General features: G+C 50.0%; 1 protein-coding gene across 1 annotated transcript in view; it reads right to left on the bottom strand.

Moving 5' to 3' along the window:
• Positions 1 to 17,807, bottom strand: part of ADORA2B (adenosine A2b receptor) — a 39,761-nt gene extending 21,954 nt beyond the window's left edge. The window contains exon 1 of the mRNA XM_049859801.1: positions 17,363 to 17,807. Within this exon, the coding sequence (XP_049715758.1) occupies positions 17,363 to 17,697 (335 nt within the window). The 5' untranslated portion in view covers positions 17,698 to 17,807. The remainder of the gene's footprint in view (positions 1 to 17,362) is intronic.
• Positions 17,808 to 18,496: the final 689 nt, after the last annotated feature.

Genomic DNA, 18,496 nt, shown 5'->3' with positions numbered 1-18,496 from the left:
CCAAGCTAAGCAGGTTTAAGGTTATGAGAAATGAAATTCTGATACATGCTAAGATATGGATGAACCTAGAAGACATTATGCTGAGTGAAGTAAGTCAGACACAAAAGGACAAATATTGTATGATGCCAGTTATATGAAGTATCTAGAATAGGTGAACACCAAAGGTTATCAGTGATTACCAGGGACTGCATGGAGGGAGAAAGGAGTCACTGTTCAGGAAGCACTGGTTTCTGTTCATGGTGATGGAAAATCTGGCAACAGATACTGGTGACGGTTGCACAATATGATTAACGTAATTCATGTCACTATATTGTACACATGAAAAACGTTAAATTGGCAAATGTGTTATATATATACTTACAACAACAAAAAAATGATTAAAAAGAAAGCAGTTAGGTGGCAGTGTTGAAATAAGCTGTGGAAAGTAAGACTCATATACAGAAAGCTGCCCTCAGAGGTTTGCGGGTGGTAGGACTGGAGCGAAACGGGGTGTAAACCAAATCAAGTGTGGCTGAGGGAGGTGGGAGGGACTCAAGTACATTTTACAAGGACAAGGAGAAGGGAGCCTACACATGGAGAGGCTGCAGGGGAGTGACAGGCAGTGCTGGGCTCCCAGGACACAGGAGGAGCTGGGTCCAGAGCCCAGGGGGAGAGGACCAGCCCCAAACTCTCTGGGGTCTAGACTCAACCACCTGCTGAACTGCTCAACCTACAGGCACCATAAACACAACATATCCAGCACGTTCCTGAAGCCCCCCTCTCTTCATGATGGCACCACCCAGCTGCCCAGAAGCCTGGGAATCATGCTGGACTCTTGCCTATCCCTCTCCAAGACCTCTTGCTTCAGGTCACCAAGTCCCATTGAACCTATCTCCCACAATCCCATATCCCCCAGACATAAGCACACCACACTCACTAGTCACTATGGATACTCTCCCCACGCTGAATGGACACTGCAGACCTCATGCCCTCAGCCGGGCCCTGACCCTGCCACATCCCTAAGCCTTGTTCGCTGATGCAGTTCCCACCTTTGGTTCTCAGGAGTCTGATCCTTTCCTAATACTGGTCTCCTGGCTGGTTATGTGGCTTCACCTATGGCCGCCCTCTGCTCCAAACTCTTCCAGATCCCTTACTGAGACATCAAACTTCCCTGGTGCAGAAGTTCAGATTTTGCGTGCCTCAAATACCTTTTCAAATACCTCTAGACGCTGCCTCCATTTCCACTGCCTCTGCCCTGGTCATGCTCTTTTCTCTCTTACCTGGGTGACAACTGACTACCCACCACTCCATCACCCCTGCTGCCCACCAGAATGACTGTTTTAAAATACAAACCTGACCATATCAAATTCCTGATTAAAATCCTGCATTGGCCTTCTAGGTCACACATAATTATCACTCCACCCAAAATCACATTTCAATGATAGCAAGGACACAAAAGGAAATAAATTCATAACCATTCTAAAAACAGAAGTGGAGGTGACATCAGCAAACCAGAGACTTTGATGAGTTTCCAGAAAGCAGAAGGAAGAGCTGATCATCAGGATAAATGAAGCCTCCAGTCAGAAACAGGGGTGGCCAGGCCCTGAGAGGCTCTGGAGACAGCAGTACCAGTATGGTATTTGAAAACTAACGGATTAATCATGGAAAGACTGTCCGCAGACCAGCTCTGTGGAGCGTCCCCCCGACACTCAGCCACTGCCTTTCCCATAGAGCTATGGCATTTACCCTCCCACCTACCCACCCCTGATGGTGGACGAGTGGACGGAAGACTTGTGATTATATGCACTTCTGTACCATGTGAGTCTGAACCATGTGAATTTATTAGAAATTAAAAAAAAAATTTTAAGTAAAAATATGAATGCAAAAAAAAAATTTAATAGAAGTAGCAGAGGGGTGAAAAGTCAAGGAACTCTCCCAGAAGAGAATGAAAAGATAAAGTTTTGGAAAATATAAGAGAAAATTTAAGAGGCAAAGATTAGTCTAGGAGGGAGGGAAAAAAAAAAAAAGGTTTTTAATTTAAATTTTTTAATTTAAAATCTGAAGACATAAGTCTTCAGACTGAAAGGTTATCCTCATAGTGCGATGCCCAATGAAAGAGAAAAAAGAAAAGTCAATATTTAGACCCAAGCTCATGAGATTATAGAACACCCAGCAAAAACAATCCCCAAAGCTCCAAGAGAAGAAATACAAGTTATAAACAAACAAGAATCCTACACACAGCAGACTTCTTGAGCAATGCTGGGTATTAGAGCAGTGCCTCCAAACTTCTGAGGGAAAACAGTTCGAACCACATCTAGCCAAACTACCACCCAAATGTGAGAAATAAAAATATTTTGATGTACAAGAACCCAGGAAGTTTACCTCTTATGTACTCATCCAGAAAAAAATTATCTAAGGATACATACACAAACAAATATGAATTCCAGATAGAGGAAAACACAGAATGCAAGAAATAGCAGAACAAGCCCAAGAGCACAGAGAGAAGAAGTCACAACACAAGGCTTGTGCAGCACCCTTAGAAGGCAAGTCAGGACATTCAGCTATGAAGGCGACGGTCATAGGATATGAAAATATGTTTCTTCTTTAAGCTTTCTGTTCATTTCCAGATGGGAAATTCATGATCCTAACACAAAGGAAACCCTGGTGGCATAGTGGTTAAGTGCTATGGCTAGTAACCAAAAGGTTGGCAGTTCACATCCACCAGGTGCCCCTTGGAAACTCTATGGGGCGGTTCTACTCTTGTCCTATAGGGTCACTATGAGTTGGAATCGACTCAATGGCAACGGGTTTTAACATGAAGCAAACTAAAATGCAGCCTAATTTTGAGCAGCCGATATTGTTGTTGTGTGCTGTCTGTTCCAACTCACAGCATCTAAATCCAAGTGACCTGGATGCTTACAACTGTCTTCTCGAGAGGCCTGGGTTAAGTGGCAGGACTGCATTTCCTTCGCTACAAGATCTGGACTGAATAAGATGTTGTTTTTGTTAGCTGCCATCAAGTCAGCTCCAACTCATGGCAACCCCATGTACAACAAAACAAAACATTGCCTGGTCCTGTGCCATCTCCACGGTCCTCAGTATGCTCAAGTCCATTGCTGTAGTCACTGTGTATTTATTTTTACTGCTTTCCGACACAGAGAGCTCGTCTTCCAGCACTGTATCAGACAATAGTCAGTTGTGAGTCACAGGATTTTCACTGACTTATTTTTGGAAGTAGATTGCCAGACCTTTCTTCCTTGTCTGTACTTGGTCTGGAACCTCCACTGAAACCTGTCCACCGTAAGTGACCCTAGTGGTGGCATAGTTTCCAGCATCACAGCAACAGAATGACAGGCTGACAGACAGGTGGTGTAATGAGGTGTATGCCTGTAAAACATTGTAAACGCTGTTTGTCCATTTCCAGTTTTCAGAAACTCCCCACAAAGGTAATACAATATTATTATAGCTATAGAATGAAATGCAAATATTATAAACCTTGACAAGGAATTAGTAACAGTATAACACAAATGTGTAGAATATGTAATCATGTACAAGTTGTTATTAGTTGCCATCGAGTCGATTTCAAGAAATAGTGGTTTCCTGACAGGCAAATGGGGGAACCCATACATCAAAGATGAGAAATGACTTACTTTCCACAGTTTATCCTTTAAATGGTTTCAGTTTATTTACAACAAGCATAAATTCCTTTTCTAAAATTAAAATATCTACTAGGTACGCATGGCACACTTGACAGAAACCAGGGGGAAGAGGAGAGCCATGGAAGGGACAGCTGGGGACATAGGTTTCCTCATTTTTCTTGATGGTTAACAGATACTGTCTACAACGGATGCAGTTAGAAATAGAGATAGAATTATGGTCAGGAAAAAATATAACAAACATTAGAAAAAGTGGGAGCAGGGGACAGGGCTTGTGTGAGCTGCAGTCCTCCCGTGACATGGTAGGCGTCGACAGATTCTGCTTAAAGATGACAGCACAAAACCAAGAGTCTGCTACAGAGCACTAAGGAAGAAACACAAACAGACAAGGCCTGGGGGGCTCCTGTAGAGGGACTGGTGAAGGGTGAGGGAGGCAAGACTTTGGCTTTTCCTTTTGTGTCCCTCTGTACCATTTAAATTTCTACTTCTGTGCACACTAGTTGATTTCTGACTCCAAAAAATCCCTTCATGTACTTACCAATGCTTTCAGGACAAAATCCAGACTCCTTAAAAAGCCTCCAGGCCCTCCTTGATCTGCTTGCTCTCCACCTCCCGGTCCAGTTTCCCCTCCCCGCCCCCAGACTCCCTGGACTTCTGTCAGCCTGAGGGATGGTGGGAGCTTGCCCCTGGGCTCCTAGCACACGCTCCTCCACCCTTAGCTCAAAAGGCTCTTTCCTCTCATTCATCCCACACGCACCGACCCTCTAGAAAAAGCACACCCCCCTTCAGCCCAGGCTGAGTTAGAAGGACATCCTCAGAGCCCCTGTGACCACCTGTTCTCAACTTTCAAAGAAGGTACACTTGCCATTTAAGTTCCTGCTGCCAGTGGCTGTGTCTCCAGCCTGCTGGCCGCCTCTGTTAGCCACTGAAACCAAGAGAGTATCAGGCTAACGAAGAGGAAGCATCAGGCAATGCTGGGCCTCAGGCGCCCCATCTGAAAGAGGAGGCAGGAAGGGATCACCTGCTACAGGGTCCTTGCAGCTGTTCCTCAAATTCTGTGAAATTTCGGGTCAACTCAATGGCAATGGGTTTTATTTGGTTACTGTGCTATAGTCTTCTTTGTCCCATGTAATATTTAAAGGGTCCCAACCCCGATTAAAGGAGTCCTGGTGGTGCAGTGGTTAAGCACTCGGCTGCTAACCAAAAGGTCAGTAGTTTGAACTCATCAGCCGCTTTGTGGGAGAAAGATGTAGCAGTCTGCTCCTGTAAAGATTTACAGCTTTGGAAACCCTATGGGGAAGTTCTCCTCTGTCCTATAGGGTCGCTATGAGTCAGAATCAAGTCGACGGCAGTGGGTTGGTTTGGTAACCCACAATTTGCTGGTGTCTGAGTTCACCTACCACGGTGCGGCACTCATCAGGAGGGCGTTCGGGTAACAAGTGGTGGTGGCTTCCCCATCAACAGTTCACGTGATGTTCAGGGCTCTAAGGGAAGGCAGGATTGGCCAGGCCTGGCTTCTGTGTGACTCTGGGCTAATCACACTCTCTGCGCCTTGGTTTGCCCATCTATGAGGTGGGGAAGGTAATAGTATCTGCCTCCTTAGGGTTGCTGTAAAGACTAAATAAGATCAGCATATAAAATGCTGGTACAGGGAAAGGGCTTAAAAATGGTGGCCTTTTGTGGTGAAATGAGTTCCTGTATGTAGCCTTTTGTTTTAGTTCTTTGAAAAAACAGCTTGAGAGATTTTTTTCCCTAACCGCTGAGGAGTTACCTTTGACCTAATTTTCTACCCCAGAGGGTCTGTTACTTTTGTCCAGGTTGATTCACATTTCCTGGGTAAACTGTAAACAACTTGTGATACTCTTTGTCTGTGCTGGGCTGCACCCTGCCCTGTGATTGGTATGCACCTTGCAGGGATTGCTCAAGATACTATGCAAATGAAGCGACTACTATGCAAAAGAAGTGCCTGTGGCCTACCAGGGCTTATGGCCCCGGTGGGAGGGCCATGCCTTGAAATTGACCAGCAGTTTGCTTATATATGCAGCCAATCCCACAGAGGTTTGCGAACATGAGCAGAAGGAAGAAGAGAGAAGCAGAGAGAGTAGAGGCAATGAACCTCCTTAAAGAGCTGTAATGGGTTGAGTACTGCAACTCTGAAGACACCAGGAGACCCAGAAGGGGCTCTATGTCAGAGCCAGCAGACAGGACCAGAAGGGGCCCTGCGGGATAGTCGGTGGCCACGGCAGAAACCTGCCACTAGGAATGCAGCTAAGAGACCTGAACGAAGCTGCTACTGCTGGGTCAGTTAGCAGTGGAGAGGCATACGGCACAGAGGCTTGTCCTCAGGAGGCCAAGAGAAGGCCTACCCTGGGGGCAGGGGGCTGAAAGGGAGACCTGTACAGCTGAGAGGGAGCATGCGTGGCAGAGGCAAGAGCCTACTTGCTTACACAGCCAAGAAGAGCTGAGGGAGCTACCCTGCACTGAAGAAGGGGAGCCTTCCAGGATTTTTCCTGCACACTTCCTGATCCTGATCTGAGTTGCACCTGTTGCTTCCTTAATAAACCATTTAACTGTAAGTATGGTCTGTGAGTTCTGAGTGGCCGCTGCAGTGAATTATCAAACCCAGCAGAGAAGTAGAGAGCGCCGTGGGAGGATGGCTGGTGTCAGAATTGGTGAAAAGGTAGGAGAGTGTACATACGTCTGACTTCTACCTCATGGGAATCAGCTTTGTGCTGATGGTGACTCTCATCGCCCTTGAAGTTAGTTTCTGATGCTACTTCCACCCCTTTACACTCTGTTCACAATATTAAAAATCCCAATGTCGGGAACATTTGTCCCCTTACTCTGTCCCTGAAGGGTGTACTCTGGCACCCACGGCCAAGCTGATCACAAAGATAACTGTCCTCAGGTGACAAATCAAAAGAGTGAGGTACAGAGACTGTGTCCCAGGGAGTACCTGGTCCTGCCTGTACCTAGGCAGGGAGCGAGGCCAGTGGGGGCCCACAAGGCCAGGAAAGGACAACAAATGCCACACACGCAGTCACAGAAATGGACGGAGATTACCTGTCTTGTAAAACACTGTTAAATTTTATTCTTTTACACGTGTTCATTCTCTAGAAAATCAAAGCCAACAAGTACTTTTCAGAGTTCTGTGGAGACGCTCATCTGTAGACACAAAGCCAGTGGCTGGTCTCCTGACGGGCTTCCTTAGGGCAGGCCTTCACTTCTGCCAGAGCCTGCTAGGCAACTACAGCCACACGGTGTCTGCAGAAGTGGCGTGCCCTCTGGAGTGGCTCCCCAGGCCACAGTCCCAGGGCAGGGCCAAAGGCAGCCTGAACGGATCCTTGAAGTGCTGGTATCCCTCCTTCCCCACCCTTCCAGTGCAGTCCCATTGAGTTCCCCCCACCCTGCAGTTCCCATGTGCTCCCGGATGACCCCCAGAGAAGGGGCAGGACCTTCAGGTAAACTTCTGGTCTTGACCTCAGCCTCTGCAGGAGGACACGTTCCAGAATAAGCTGCAGGCCAGGCTGGAGGTTCTGATCAGCAGTTATAAACATGGGCTCAGACAAGAGCAACTACAGCACCTGCTGCTGGTTTTGATGTCACTGCTGTTACCAGATTAGGGTCCATGCCCTGGAGCAGTTGAGCCAATGAAACATACTCCAAGTCAGAAAGAGTGAGAAAGTTTATTAAGGAGATGTATACATCACCGGGGACCCGGAAGCAACTCAGGCTGTCTCTATGGAGTCCCAAAGAGTAATTTTACATTAAAGCTTATATAGAATCTTACAAGGATTAGAAGTGTCTTTGTAGTCCACAGATGGCCTGGCCGGTGGAGTTACATATTACAAGATAGTGACAAAAGACTCTTTATCAGACTAAAGAGATACATGATGAGAAGTATCAGACACCTGGGCTCTGATTTTCCTGTGAGGGGACTGTAAATCACAGGTGGTTTGAGGGAACAAAATAAAGTTATTTGCATCAGATTAAAACAAAGAACGAAGTCATTCGCAGTAGGTCAAAATGAAGTCATTAACAGGTATATGAAGGAGGAGGCAGGCAGAGGAAGGAGAAAAACTTATAGGTTCATCATGGCATTTGTTATGTCAAGCTCTCAGTGGCCCATTTTGAAAAAGGAGAAAATGTGCTGGGCAGTATTGGGGTCACACTGCCCCAGACTGGGGAGCAGAGTTGAGAGAAGACTGTGTGCTAAGCAACAGAGGGCAAATAATGCCAAAGTAACAGGCAAGTCCCTCCTCCCAAGTCCCAGGGAACTTTCTCCTTGGTCCTGAGAGCCATGCTCACTCATGGAGGTAAAAGAGTTGCTCCAGGCCTGTGGGCGAGGACCAGAACCCGTCCAAGGGGCCCAGCCCCGGTCCACAACCCTGCTGTGGATCACCCAGGACACCACCTTGCCCAGCAGTCCTGAAGCCTCTGCTGAGACCCCTTCCCCATAGCCCGCCAAGGCACGGCTTCTAACTGCAGTTTGGCCTGACCACACTGCGGCCCTAACCGCAGTCTGAATTTGGTGCCAGAATCCTGTGCATGGGCAAACCAGGATTTGGGAGCATGCGCAGGACCTGAAGGGCTGTATCCTCAATCTGTCCTTGGACCTGAACATCATCGACATGATTCTGCATCCGGACCTCCAAATGTGGACATGGGAGGGCTAAGAGCAGAGAGTTCCAGGCGCCAAACCCAACCCCCAGACACCACTGGAAATAAAAAGCTCCCCAACCCCCTCAGATGGCAAGCACGTGGTCTCTTGGCTGCTAAGCCCCATGTTGTTCCTTCTTTGCCCAAACAATAAATTTCCACTTTTTATTTCTTTTGCAACTGGTGGTGTGGCGTCTGTCTTATTTTGATCAGCTCATAGGACAGGTTATGATCCACACAGTCGAATGCCTTTGCATAGTCAGTAAAACACAGGTAAACATCCTTCTGGTATTCTCTGCTTTCAGCCAGGATCCATTTGACATCAGCAATGATATCCCTGGTTCCACATCCTCTTCTGAAACCAGTCTGAATTTCTGACAGTTCCCTGTCAGTATACTGCTGCAGCCGTTTCTGAATGATCTTCCACAAAATTTTGCTTGCGTGTGATATTAATGATATTGTTCTATAATTTCCACATTCGGTTGGATCACCTTTCCTGGGAATAGGCATAAACGTGGATCTCTTCCAGTCAGTTGGCCAGGAAGCTGTCTTCCATATTTCTTGGCATAGACAAGTGAGCACCTCCAGTGCTGCATGTGTTTGTTGAAACATCTCAATTGATACTCCATCAATTCCTGGAGCCTTGTTTTTCACCAATGCCTTCAGGGCACCTTGGACTTCCTCCTTCAGTACCATCAGTTCCTGATCATATGCCACCTCCTGAAATGGTTGAACATCGACTAGTTCTTTTTGGTATAATGACTCTGTGTATTCCTTCCATCTTCTTTTGATGCTTCCTGCGTCGTTTAATATTTTCCTCATAGAGTCCTTCACAACTGAAACTCGAGGCTTGAAATTTTTCTTCAGTTCTTTCAGCTTGAGAAAATCCGAGTGTGGTCTTCCTTTTTGGTTTTCAATCTCCAGCTCTTTCCACATGTCATTATACTTTGTCTTCTCGTGCTGCCCTTTGAAATCTTCTGTTCAGTTCTTTTACTTCATCAACTCTTCCTTTTGCTTTAGCTGCTCGACACTCAAGAGCAAGTTTCAGAGTCTCCTATGACATCCATCTTGGTCTTTTCTTCCCTGTCTTTTCAATGACCTCTTGCTTTGTTCATGTATGATGTCCTTGCACACCTCGTCTGGTCTTTGGTCACTAGTTTCCAATGTGTCAAATCTATTCTTCAGGTGGTCTCTAAACTCAGGTGGGATATGCTAAAGGTCATATTTTGGCTCTCGTGGACTTGCTCTGATTTTCTTCAGTTTCAGCTTGAACTTGCATATGAGCAATTGATGGTCTGTTCCGCAGTCAGCCCCTGGCCTTGTTCTGACTGATGATATTGAGCTTTTCCATCATCTGTTTCCACAAATGTAGTGAATTTGATTCCTGCGTGTTCCATCTGGTGAGGTCCATGTGTATAGTCGCCATTTATGTTAGTGAAAGAAGGTATTTGCAATGAAGAAGTCATTGGTCTTGCAAAATTCTATCATTTGATTTCTGGCAGTTTCTATCACCAAGGCCATATTTTCCAACTACACATCCTTCTTTCTTTCTAGCTTTCACATTCCAATCACCAGTAATTATCAATGCATCCTGATTGCATTTTTGATCAATTTCAGACTGCAGAAGCAGATAAAAATATTCAGTTTTTACACCTTTGGCCTTAGTGGTTGGTGCATAAATTTGAATAATAGTCGTATTAACTGGTTTTCCTTGTAGGTGTATGGATATTATCCTATCACTGACAGTGTTGTACTGCAGAATAGATTTTGAAATGTTCTTTTTGACGATGAATGCAACAACATTCCTCTTAAAGATGTCATTCCCAGCATAGTAGACTATATAATTGTCCAATCCAGAATGGCCAATACCAGTCCATTTCAGCTCACTAATGCCTAGGATATCAATGTTTAACAAATTATGGATAATGTTTCAAAGAATGAGAATTCCAGAACACTTAAATGTGCTCATGAGGAATCTTTACATACCAAGAGACAGTTGTTTGGACAGAACAAGAGGATACTGAGTGGTTTAAAGTCAGAAAAGGTGTGCATCTGGGTTGTATCCTTTCACCATACCTATTCAATATGTATTCTGAGCAAATAATACAAGAAGCTGGACTATATGAAGAAGAAAGGGGCATCAGGATTGGAGGAAGACTCATTAACAACCTGCGTTATGCAGATGACACAACCTTGCTTGCTGAAAGTGAAAAGGACTTGAAGCACTTACTAATGAAGATCAAAGATCACAGCCTTCAGTATGGATTGCACCTCAACATAAAGAAAATAAAAATCCTCACAACTGGACCAATGAGCAACATCATGACAAACGGAGAAAAGATTGAAGTTGTCAAGGATTTCATTTTACTTGGATCCACAATCAACAGCCATGGAAGCAGCAGTCAAGAAATCAAAAGACACATTGCATTGGGAAATCTGCTGCAAAGGACTTCTTTAAAGTTTTGGAAAGCAAAGATGTCACCTGGAAGACTAAGGTGCACCTGACCCAAGCCACAGTATTTTCAATCACATCACATGCATGTGAAAGCTAGACATAGAAGTACAACCACAGTGCTCCTTAGAAGCAAGAATGGTAAGACTGCATCTTACATATTTTGGACATGTTGTCAGGAGGGATCGGTCCCTGGAGAAGGATATCACGCTTGGCAAAGTACAGGGTCAGCGGAAAAGAGGAAGACCCTCAACGAGGTAGATTGACACAGTGGTTGCAAGAATGAGCTCAAGCATAACAAGGATTGTGAGGATGGCGCAGGACTGGGCAGTGTTGCGTTCTGTCACGCATAGGGTTGCTATGAGTTGGAACCGACTCGACAGCACCTGACAACAACAACAATAGGACGGGACAAGAACCCATGTTCGGTTACAGTCCTAGGACACCTCTGAGCTCCGCTTTTCCCTGTTCTCCCTCAGGCCTGTGACAGATGCTTTTAGAGGAAGCTTTTTCCCTCTTTTCTCCATTAAATCCTATTGGACCATCTTTTCACCAGAGTTCTGCCCCTTCCTCCAGACCTGCCATCCTGGACTCTCCTTTCCCTGTCTTTATTTACAGAGTTCTTCCGTGCCTGTCTCAGCTCTTCCCCAGGCAGGATACATCCTGTTTTGGCCAGCCAGTCATGTATTCATCACACTGTGGGTCCGAGAGAATAGGCAGATGCACAGAGACAAAAGTTAATTAGTGGTTACCAGGGGCTGGGGAAATGGAAGAATTGGGGAGTTATTGGTTAAGAGGAACTCAGTGTCTGTTTGGAGTGATGGAAAACTTTTGGAAATGGTTAGTGGTGATGGTTGCACAGCATAGTAAATGTGACCAATGTCACTGAGTTGTACCCTTGAAAGTGGTTAGAGTGGCAAAGTTTTTGTTATATATATATATTATCACAACAAAATTTTTTTTAAATATTAGGGCCCCCCTGATGGTGTAGTGGGTAAAAGTTACAGCTGCTAACCAAAAAGCAGTTGAAATCCACCAGGTGCTCCTTGGAAACCATATGGGGCAGTTCTACTTCGTCATGTAGGGTCTCTGTGAGTCGGAATCAACTCAACGGCAACAGGTTTGGTTTTGCTTTACCCCATACCAGGCAGCATGGTTGGAGAAAGAACTTGGGCCAGTGTCACTGGGAAGCGTGAGCCAGGGAAGACGGGTGCAAGATAGGGAGCAGGGGGCAGAAGCCAGACCATGCAGGGTCTTGGGGCCAAGGTAAGACATCTGGATTGTACTCTGGGTGCCAGTGGAGGGCTTTAAGCAGGGGGCTGATATGATCTAACTTCTCCTTTAAAACCTTCTCCCTGGCAACTATGTGTAGGACAGTTACAGGGGAGGAGGAAGAATAAGGCGGGGGCTCACAGAGACCCAACAGGAGCTGATGAGGGTCTGGCCAAGAGCTGCTAAGAAGACATGTACAATGAGGTCCAAGAAGTGACCACTAGATCCAGCCAAATGAAGACACTGACAGGAGGACTTCAGCGGCATAGCAGTGAAAACAGACCGAGACTGGATGACCTGCTGGCGTTCACTGTACGGGGAGGGGGAGAGGAACGTGAAGCCAAGGATGTAGTAAAGATTACTCTCGTGTTGATGCATGTTCAGTTTCCCGTGGCTGCCGTCACAAATTACCACAAACTTGGTGGCTTAAAACAACAGAAATTTGTTCTTTCAGAGTTCTGGAGGCCAGATTCTGAAAGCAGGGCCTCACTCTCCACCAAGGCTCTAGGGGAGAATCCTTTCCATGCCTTTTCTTGCTTCTGGTGGTTGCTGGCTTTCTTGCTTGTGGCCATATCACTGCAGTCTCTGCCTGTCTCACACCACCTTCTCTTCTGTGTGACTATCTTATAGGAATACTGTGATCACACATAGATAATCTGGGATAAATTCCTCCTCTCAAGATCCATATAAGGTAATATTCATAGGTTCCAGGAATTAGGCGAGGACACAGCTGTTAGGGAGCGACTATGCAACCCACTACAATAGGAACGACCTGGAAAAGAAAGATAACGCTGATGCAGAAGAAAGAAGAGAAAGTCCTTGGGAAACCTGGGGAGGGGGGATGGCTAGGACCCAGAGTTGAAAATGTTTCTTCCTAGTTTTATTTCAGAACAATTTAAGGCATATGAATTATAGGTCAAAAAAAAAGAAAGAAAGAAAAGGAGAAAAACATTCAGAATCCTGTATCCAGGCTTTAAAGCATACACACCTGCTAACTCCTGGCTCTACAGCTGTGTCAGCTAAGCTGAGGGGGTGGAGGCAGTGGTGGTTCAGTGGGAGAGTTCTGTCTTCTGAGGGGAAACACAGGTTCAGCCCCCAGAGAACGCACCTCAGGCACAGCCACCACCCGTCCGTTGGTTTGCACGTTGCTGTGATGCTGAACAGGTTTCAGCAGAGCTTCTGGACCAGGAAAAAGGTCTTAACAATCTACTTCCAGAAACCCACCAATGAAAACCCTATGGATCACAGTGGCCTGATCCTGTCGTGCGTGGGGTCACCGTGAGTCAGAAGCTCCACAGCAGGTAACCACAACACGACAAGCTAAGTGGAGGCCACATTTTCACCCGCTGCACAAAGTCTTGCTGAGAGGTCTTCAATGCCTAGCTCACAGACTGGACATGTGAGACACGGAGAAAAACCTCAGACTGTGGCAAAAGGGGCAGGGGAGGGCGACAGGGTCAGGGTCCACAGCTTGGGACAGTCAGATAAACACGCCCCCTGACCCAGCCAACGAAACATTCCCTGAGAAACACCCTCCCTTCAGCTCCACTTGGGAAAGCAGCTGGTATCCAGCTCTCCCATGGACTCAGTACCACTGCTTTAACACTTCATCAGTGAAGGCCAGCACCAGGGAAACTGAGGCCACAGAAAGGACAGGGAAGGCCCTTGGACAGAGGGGTGTCACACAGCTCAGCTGGGGGGTGGCAAAAGGAGAACAGCATTAGGTTAGAGAGGAGGAAGTGCTTCTGCCAGAAACAGCCTGAGTGAAGGGAGAGCCAGGGAGTAGCTGTGGGCAGAGACACCCGCCCTCCTGCCCGTGGCATACAATCTTACCCAGACAACCCAGGAACCTATGTACCAAGCTCTGCTTTGTGCACCCAGGCCTCCCTTTCCTCCCACGTCACTGCCCACTCCTGATGGCACCACTGGGACCCGGACCCTCTGGCCAGGGCTAACACTTGCCCATGCAGCTGTCAGGAATCCTCTGTGGAGCCAAACTCGAGGCAGTGGGTGACAGATGAAACTCTGAAAGGACAAGCAGTGCCTAATGTGAGCAGACCTTCCTCCTTTTCAAATTCTTCCAAAGATGTCATTTTTGTGCCTAGCTGGGTCCCCTTTTCCTCTACACTGTAATGTTCCTCAAGTTAGCGAACACTTTGGCCACTTTATGCAGGTGGGTGCTTTGGCCTTTGAGGCCTTAGGCCATGTTCACAGCCAGCTAGGCACGCCACACACCTGGAGCCTTGGGGCACAAACTCCCTCCACGCCCACTGTACTGGGTGGAAGAGCCATCAGCAAGTCCAAGGTAAATGCGCAGGTAAAAGGTGTGCCTAAGCAAAGTGCTTCTGGCTCTCATTCCCTGGGCCCCACCCTGGTTAATGCTTAGCTTTACAAGGGGAGACACCTCCTTCCCAGCAGGGGGCAGCTGGGGACTTCCGACTTTACTGGCCTCGTGGGGTACCATGACTCCAAGCAGGGCCTCGGGGCCAAGTCAGAACTTTGGGCCCCTGGCACCGTCCCATATCAATAAAGTAAGGGGGAAGCTTCAAGCCTCCCAGACTCTAGGAGGGTTTTCAAATTTTGGTGGGACCAGAATCGCCTGGTTAAAGATGCAGACACTGGAGTCCCACCCCACCCCAGAGTCTGACTCAGCAGGGCTTGGTGGAGCCCTGTAAGCTGCATTTTTAGCCTGCTCACAATTGAGCCTTACTCTCCAAAAGCAAGAGTGGTGGACACAGCCAAAGGACAAAGCCCTGGCCCAGGCAGCGCTGCAGGAGGGCTTGGGAGGCCATGGAAGCCCAGGTACACCTCTCCAGCCCCTGTGGGTGGCTGCTGCTGGGGACAGGCTAGCCGTCATGCCCTCCTGGACAGGAGTTGGAGGCTGCACCACCTCCCCACCCTTGAACCTTGGGGCACACCAGCCAGGAGGACAGGAACAGGGGAGGCCTCCTGGTGATTCCCTTCAGGCATCCAAGTATCCTGCCCTCAGCAAATGTAAAGGAGAAGTTGAGGGCCTGTGATTCACATTTCTTTCCCCTTAATACACCCACACTCACCCTCCCCACCTCTGCACAAACCAGGACAAGAACTAGCAGATTTCAACTTTTATGGAACTTCCTGCCCCAGTGTGTCACAGGGGACTCTTCACTAACTCCCAGGTTAGCTGGGTCTTTCTGGGCCTCTGCCAGGGGCGAGTCCAAGCTCCCATCAGACGTGCAACTCAGGCTGGGAACTTGAGACTGCCCTGTTACACTGAAAAATGTCCAAAAGGCCATTAAATAATGCATATGAGAACCAAAAGACAAGGACAAAAAAAAAAAAAAAAAACACCAAACCCATTCCCATTGAGTCAATTCCGACTCATAGTGACCCTATAAGACACAGTAGAACTGCCCCACAGGGTTTCCGAGGAGCAGCTGGTGGATTCAAACTGCCGACCTTTTGCTTAGCAGTCGAGCGCTTAACCACTGGGCTACCAAGGAAGGGACCCACAGAAGAGAGTAAAGAAGTGTGTGCTGTGCAGCCCCAAGCCTTGAAATCCAAAATCCTGGCTGTTACACCTGACTGGAGGCACAAGGCATCCCGGTCAGAGGCCAAGGGCAGTAGGATGTGGGACGACCCAGATGCCCAGATCAGGCTCACCACCTGGCCAAGCAGAAAGCTCCTGTTCTTACAGAGACCCAGACCCACCGGGACCAGACTCAAAGTATCTGCCTGCTAAAAAGGGTTTTGAGAGCATCTCCCAGGCAACTCTCACAAACACATATCCCTTGCAGCCTCAGTTTACTACAGGCAGGACCCTCCTCCAGAAACAGCAGGACACCTGCTGCCCATTTTCCAAATGCTGGCTTCACACACAGCCCTGCAAGCTAGCCTGTGGCAGGGTGGGAGCACAGTGCCAGCTCTGAGCCCGCTCTGGGTTCAAGTTCCAGCTCTAACTCTCAGTCCAGATGCACCATCCTGAACAGGATTCCAATCTCTCCGAGCCACCACTCACTCGTCTCCATGAGGCAGGTTAGCCAACCCTTGGGAGTTATTGCAGGAATTAAACAATGTAAGTTTAATATAAACTGCCTGGCACATAGCTGGCATTCAGCAAATGAGTTCCTCTTATTCCTGTGACTCTAAGGGGCCCTGGTGGCAAAAGGGTTAAGCACTCACCTGCTAACGGGAAGGCTGGTTGTTTGAACCCACCCAGGGGCTCCGTGGGAGAAAAACCTGGCTATCTGTTCCCATAAAGATTATAGCCAAGAAAACCTTATGGGGCAGTAGGACAGCACCCAATGACAACTACCTATGGCTCTGTTTTCCCTGTCTCAGTTCTAAACCCAAAGAGGTCCCAACCTCGCCCAACTCAAAAATGCCAAAGGGACCCAGGCACCAAAGATTGAGAGCAAATACTTTCAACAAACCCTGAGGCTCCGTGATACAAATGCTCTAAACGGAATTCCTCAGCTACACCTAGGGCTCTGTGGGCTGGCTCCATCCTGTGTGGAAGACAGTCAGCAGGTAAGTTCTCCCCAGCTTTCTAAAATCCCGGTGGCACTTCCCAGCCTGCTGGGACTCGGCAGCTGCGTCCTCCCTGTCCTGTGCCCCAGGCACAGGCAGGGTCACCGCTAGTTCATGGGATAGACGAGGTTATAGGACAGCATTTCAGCTCTAAGGCTGTCGGCCGCTTTGGAAAACCAGTTAGCATTTTTAACTCTCTTAAAAATACGCGGAGGTCATAGGAGTTACCACCAAACATGAAGGGACAAAAATCTGTGGCTTTCCCTAAAGTTAACCCCCATCTTTCCCCGGTCCAGTCTGGCCGCCTCCTTTTCAGGCTGACAAACTGCAGTCGGGAGGAACGTTCGCCCGACAGTGCGAATTCCCAGGGTCCAAAACTGCCTTTGGCCGGAACCTCCGCCTTCCCGGTATGGGTGGAGATGCAATCGCCAAACCTCCAGAGCCGGGGCCCCAGCCCGCCCGTTGGAGTAGCGCTTTCTCCGGGACTTCCTCTGCGCCTCGCCGGGCGTCCGGGCGGCCTCACTCCTGGGAACCCCTAGAGTTGGTCTGTCCCTATGCTGACCTCCTCAGAGGGACGCACGCACCCCGGGACGCTCAGTGGGCGCAGAGGCCGCCAGGGTCCGGCACAGGGAACTCGAAAGGGTATCACCAGCCCGGGCGCACGTGTCTCTGGGGGTGACCGGCGTCCCCGAGGCAGCCAACGGGAGCTGCGAGCGCCCCGTGCGTCCCAGCCTGGCCCGTCTGGGGGCCCGAGGGCAGGAACCTGGGCCTGGAGAGGGAGGTCCTTTGCGGGGCTGCCAGGCAGCCCGGGGGTCGGGGACGCCGCGCGTCTCACCTGAGCGGGACGCGGATGGCCAGGTACCTGTCGACAGCCACGGCCAGGAGGCTAAAGATGGAGCTCTGCGTGAGCACCAGCACGAAGCAGGCGAGGAAGAGGCAGCTGTGAAAGCCAGTGCAGAAGCCCAGGCTGATGGTGATGGCAAAGGGGATGGCGAACAGCCCCACGGCCACGTCGGCCGCCGCCAAGGACACCAGGAAGTAGTTGGTGGGCGTCTGGAGCGCGCTCGACGTGCCCACCGCGGCGCACACCAGCACGTTGCCCGCCACCGACAGCGCGGCGATGGCCAGCTCCAGCGCCACGTAGAGCCAGTCCTGCGCCTCCAGCGGCATGGCCGGGCCGCGCGTCGCCTACCTGGGCCGCGCCGGGCGCGGGGCAGCCGCGTGGGCCCCGTCGGGCATGGCCTGAGCCCCGGACCTGGCGCCCGCCAGCCGCGTCCAGCCAGCCAGCCTCTCTCGCTCCGGGCGGGGCAGGGGGAGGGGCCGGGGGCGGTCCGGGGCGGGGCCGGGGGCCGGGGGCGGGGCTGGAGCGGGGGCTGGAGGCGGGGCCTGGGGTCGGGCCGGGGCTTGAGGCGGGGTTGGGGTCCTGCAGGCGGGGCCGGAGCGGGGGCTGGAGGCGGGGGCGGGCCTCCGGGGGCGGGGCCGGGGCTGGCCGGGGGCGGGGGGCGGGGCCGGGGCGGGGTTGGGGTCCTGGAGGCGGGGCTGGAGGCGGGGCCGTCGGTGGCCCGGCCGCTGACTTGTTCCCACTGCGCACGCCCGGGCCGCGCCGGACGCCTAGGCTCACCTAGTGGCGACGGGCAGGTAACAGGCTTCCCAACCTTCCCTACTGAGCCAGGCGGTCGCACTGTGTCCAGCCTGCGTGGGAGCGCGCGCGGGGAGTGGCCGCTGCCGGCGTGGGGACGGAGCTGTGCCCCCGCGCACGGCGGGTCCCCGGCGCCCACCGCAGGGACTCCCCGCCGCAGCGGGGGGACGCCCCGGGAGCCCGCTCCTCCAAAGCCGCCTGGGAAGCCCCACGCGACCCCTGCGCACCCACGGCGCGACGGAGCTCACCTGGCCAACGACGCGATTCCGCAGGGCATCGAGGTGACAGGACAGGAGGCAGCGAGCCGAGCTCGCGGTCCCCCTGGGGCCA

Source organism: Elephas maximus, chromosome 19, assembly GCF_024166365.1.
Source record: "Elephas maximus indicus isolate mEleMax1 chromosome 19, mEleMax1 primary haplotype, whole genome shotgun sequence".
NCBI classification, from domain to species: domain Eukaryota; kingdom Metazoa; phylum Chordata; class Mammalia; order Proboscidea; family Elephantidae; genus Elephas; species Elephas maximus.
This window is presented reverse-complemented; position numbering and strand designations above follow the sequence as displayed.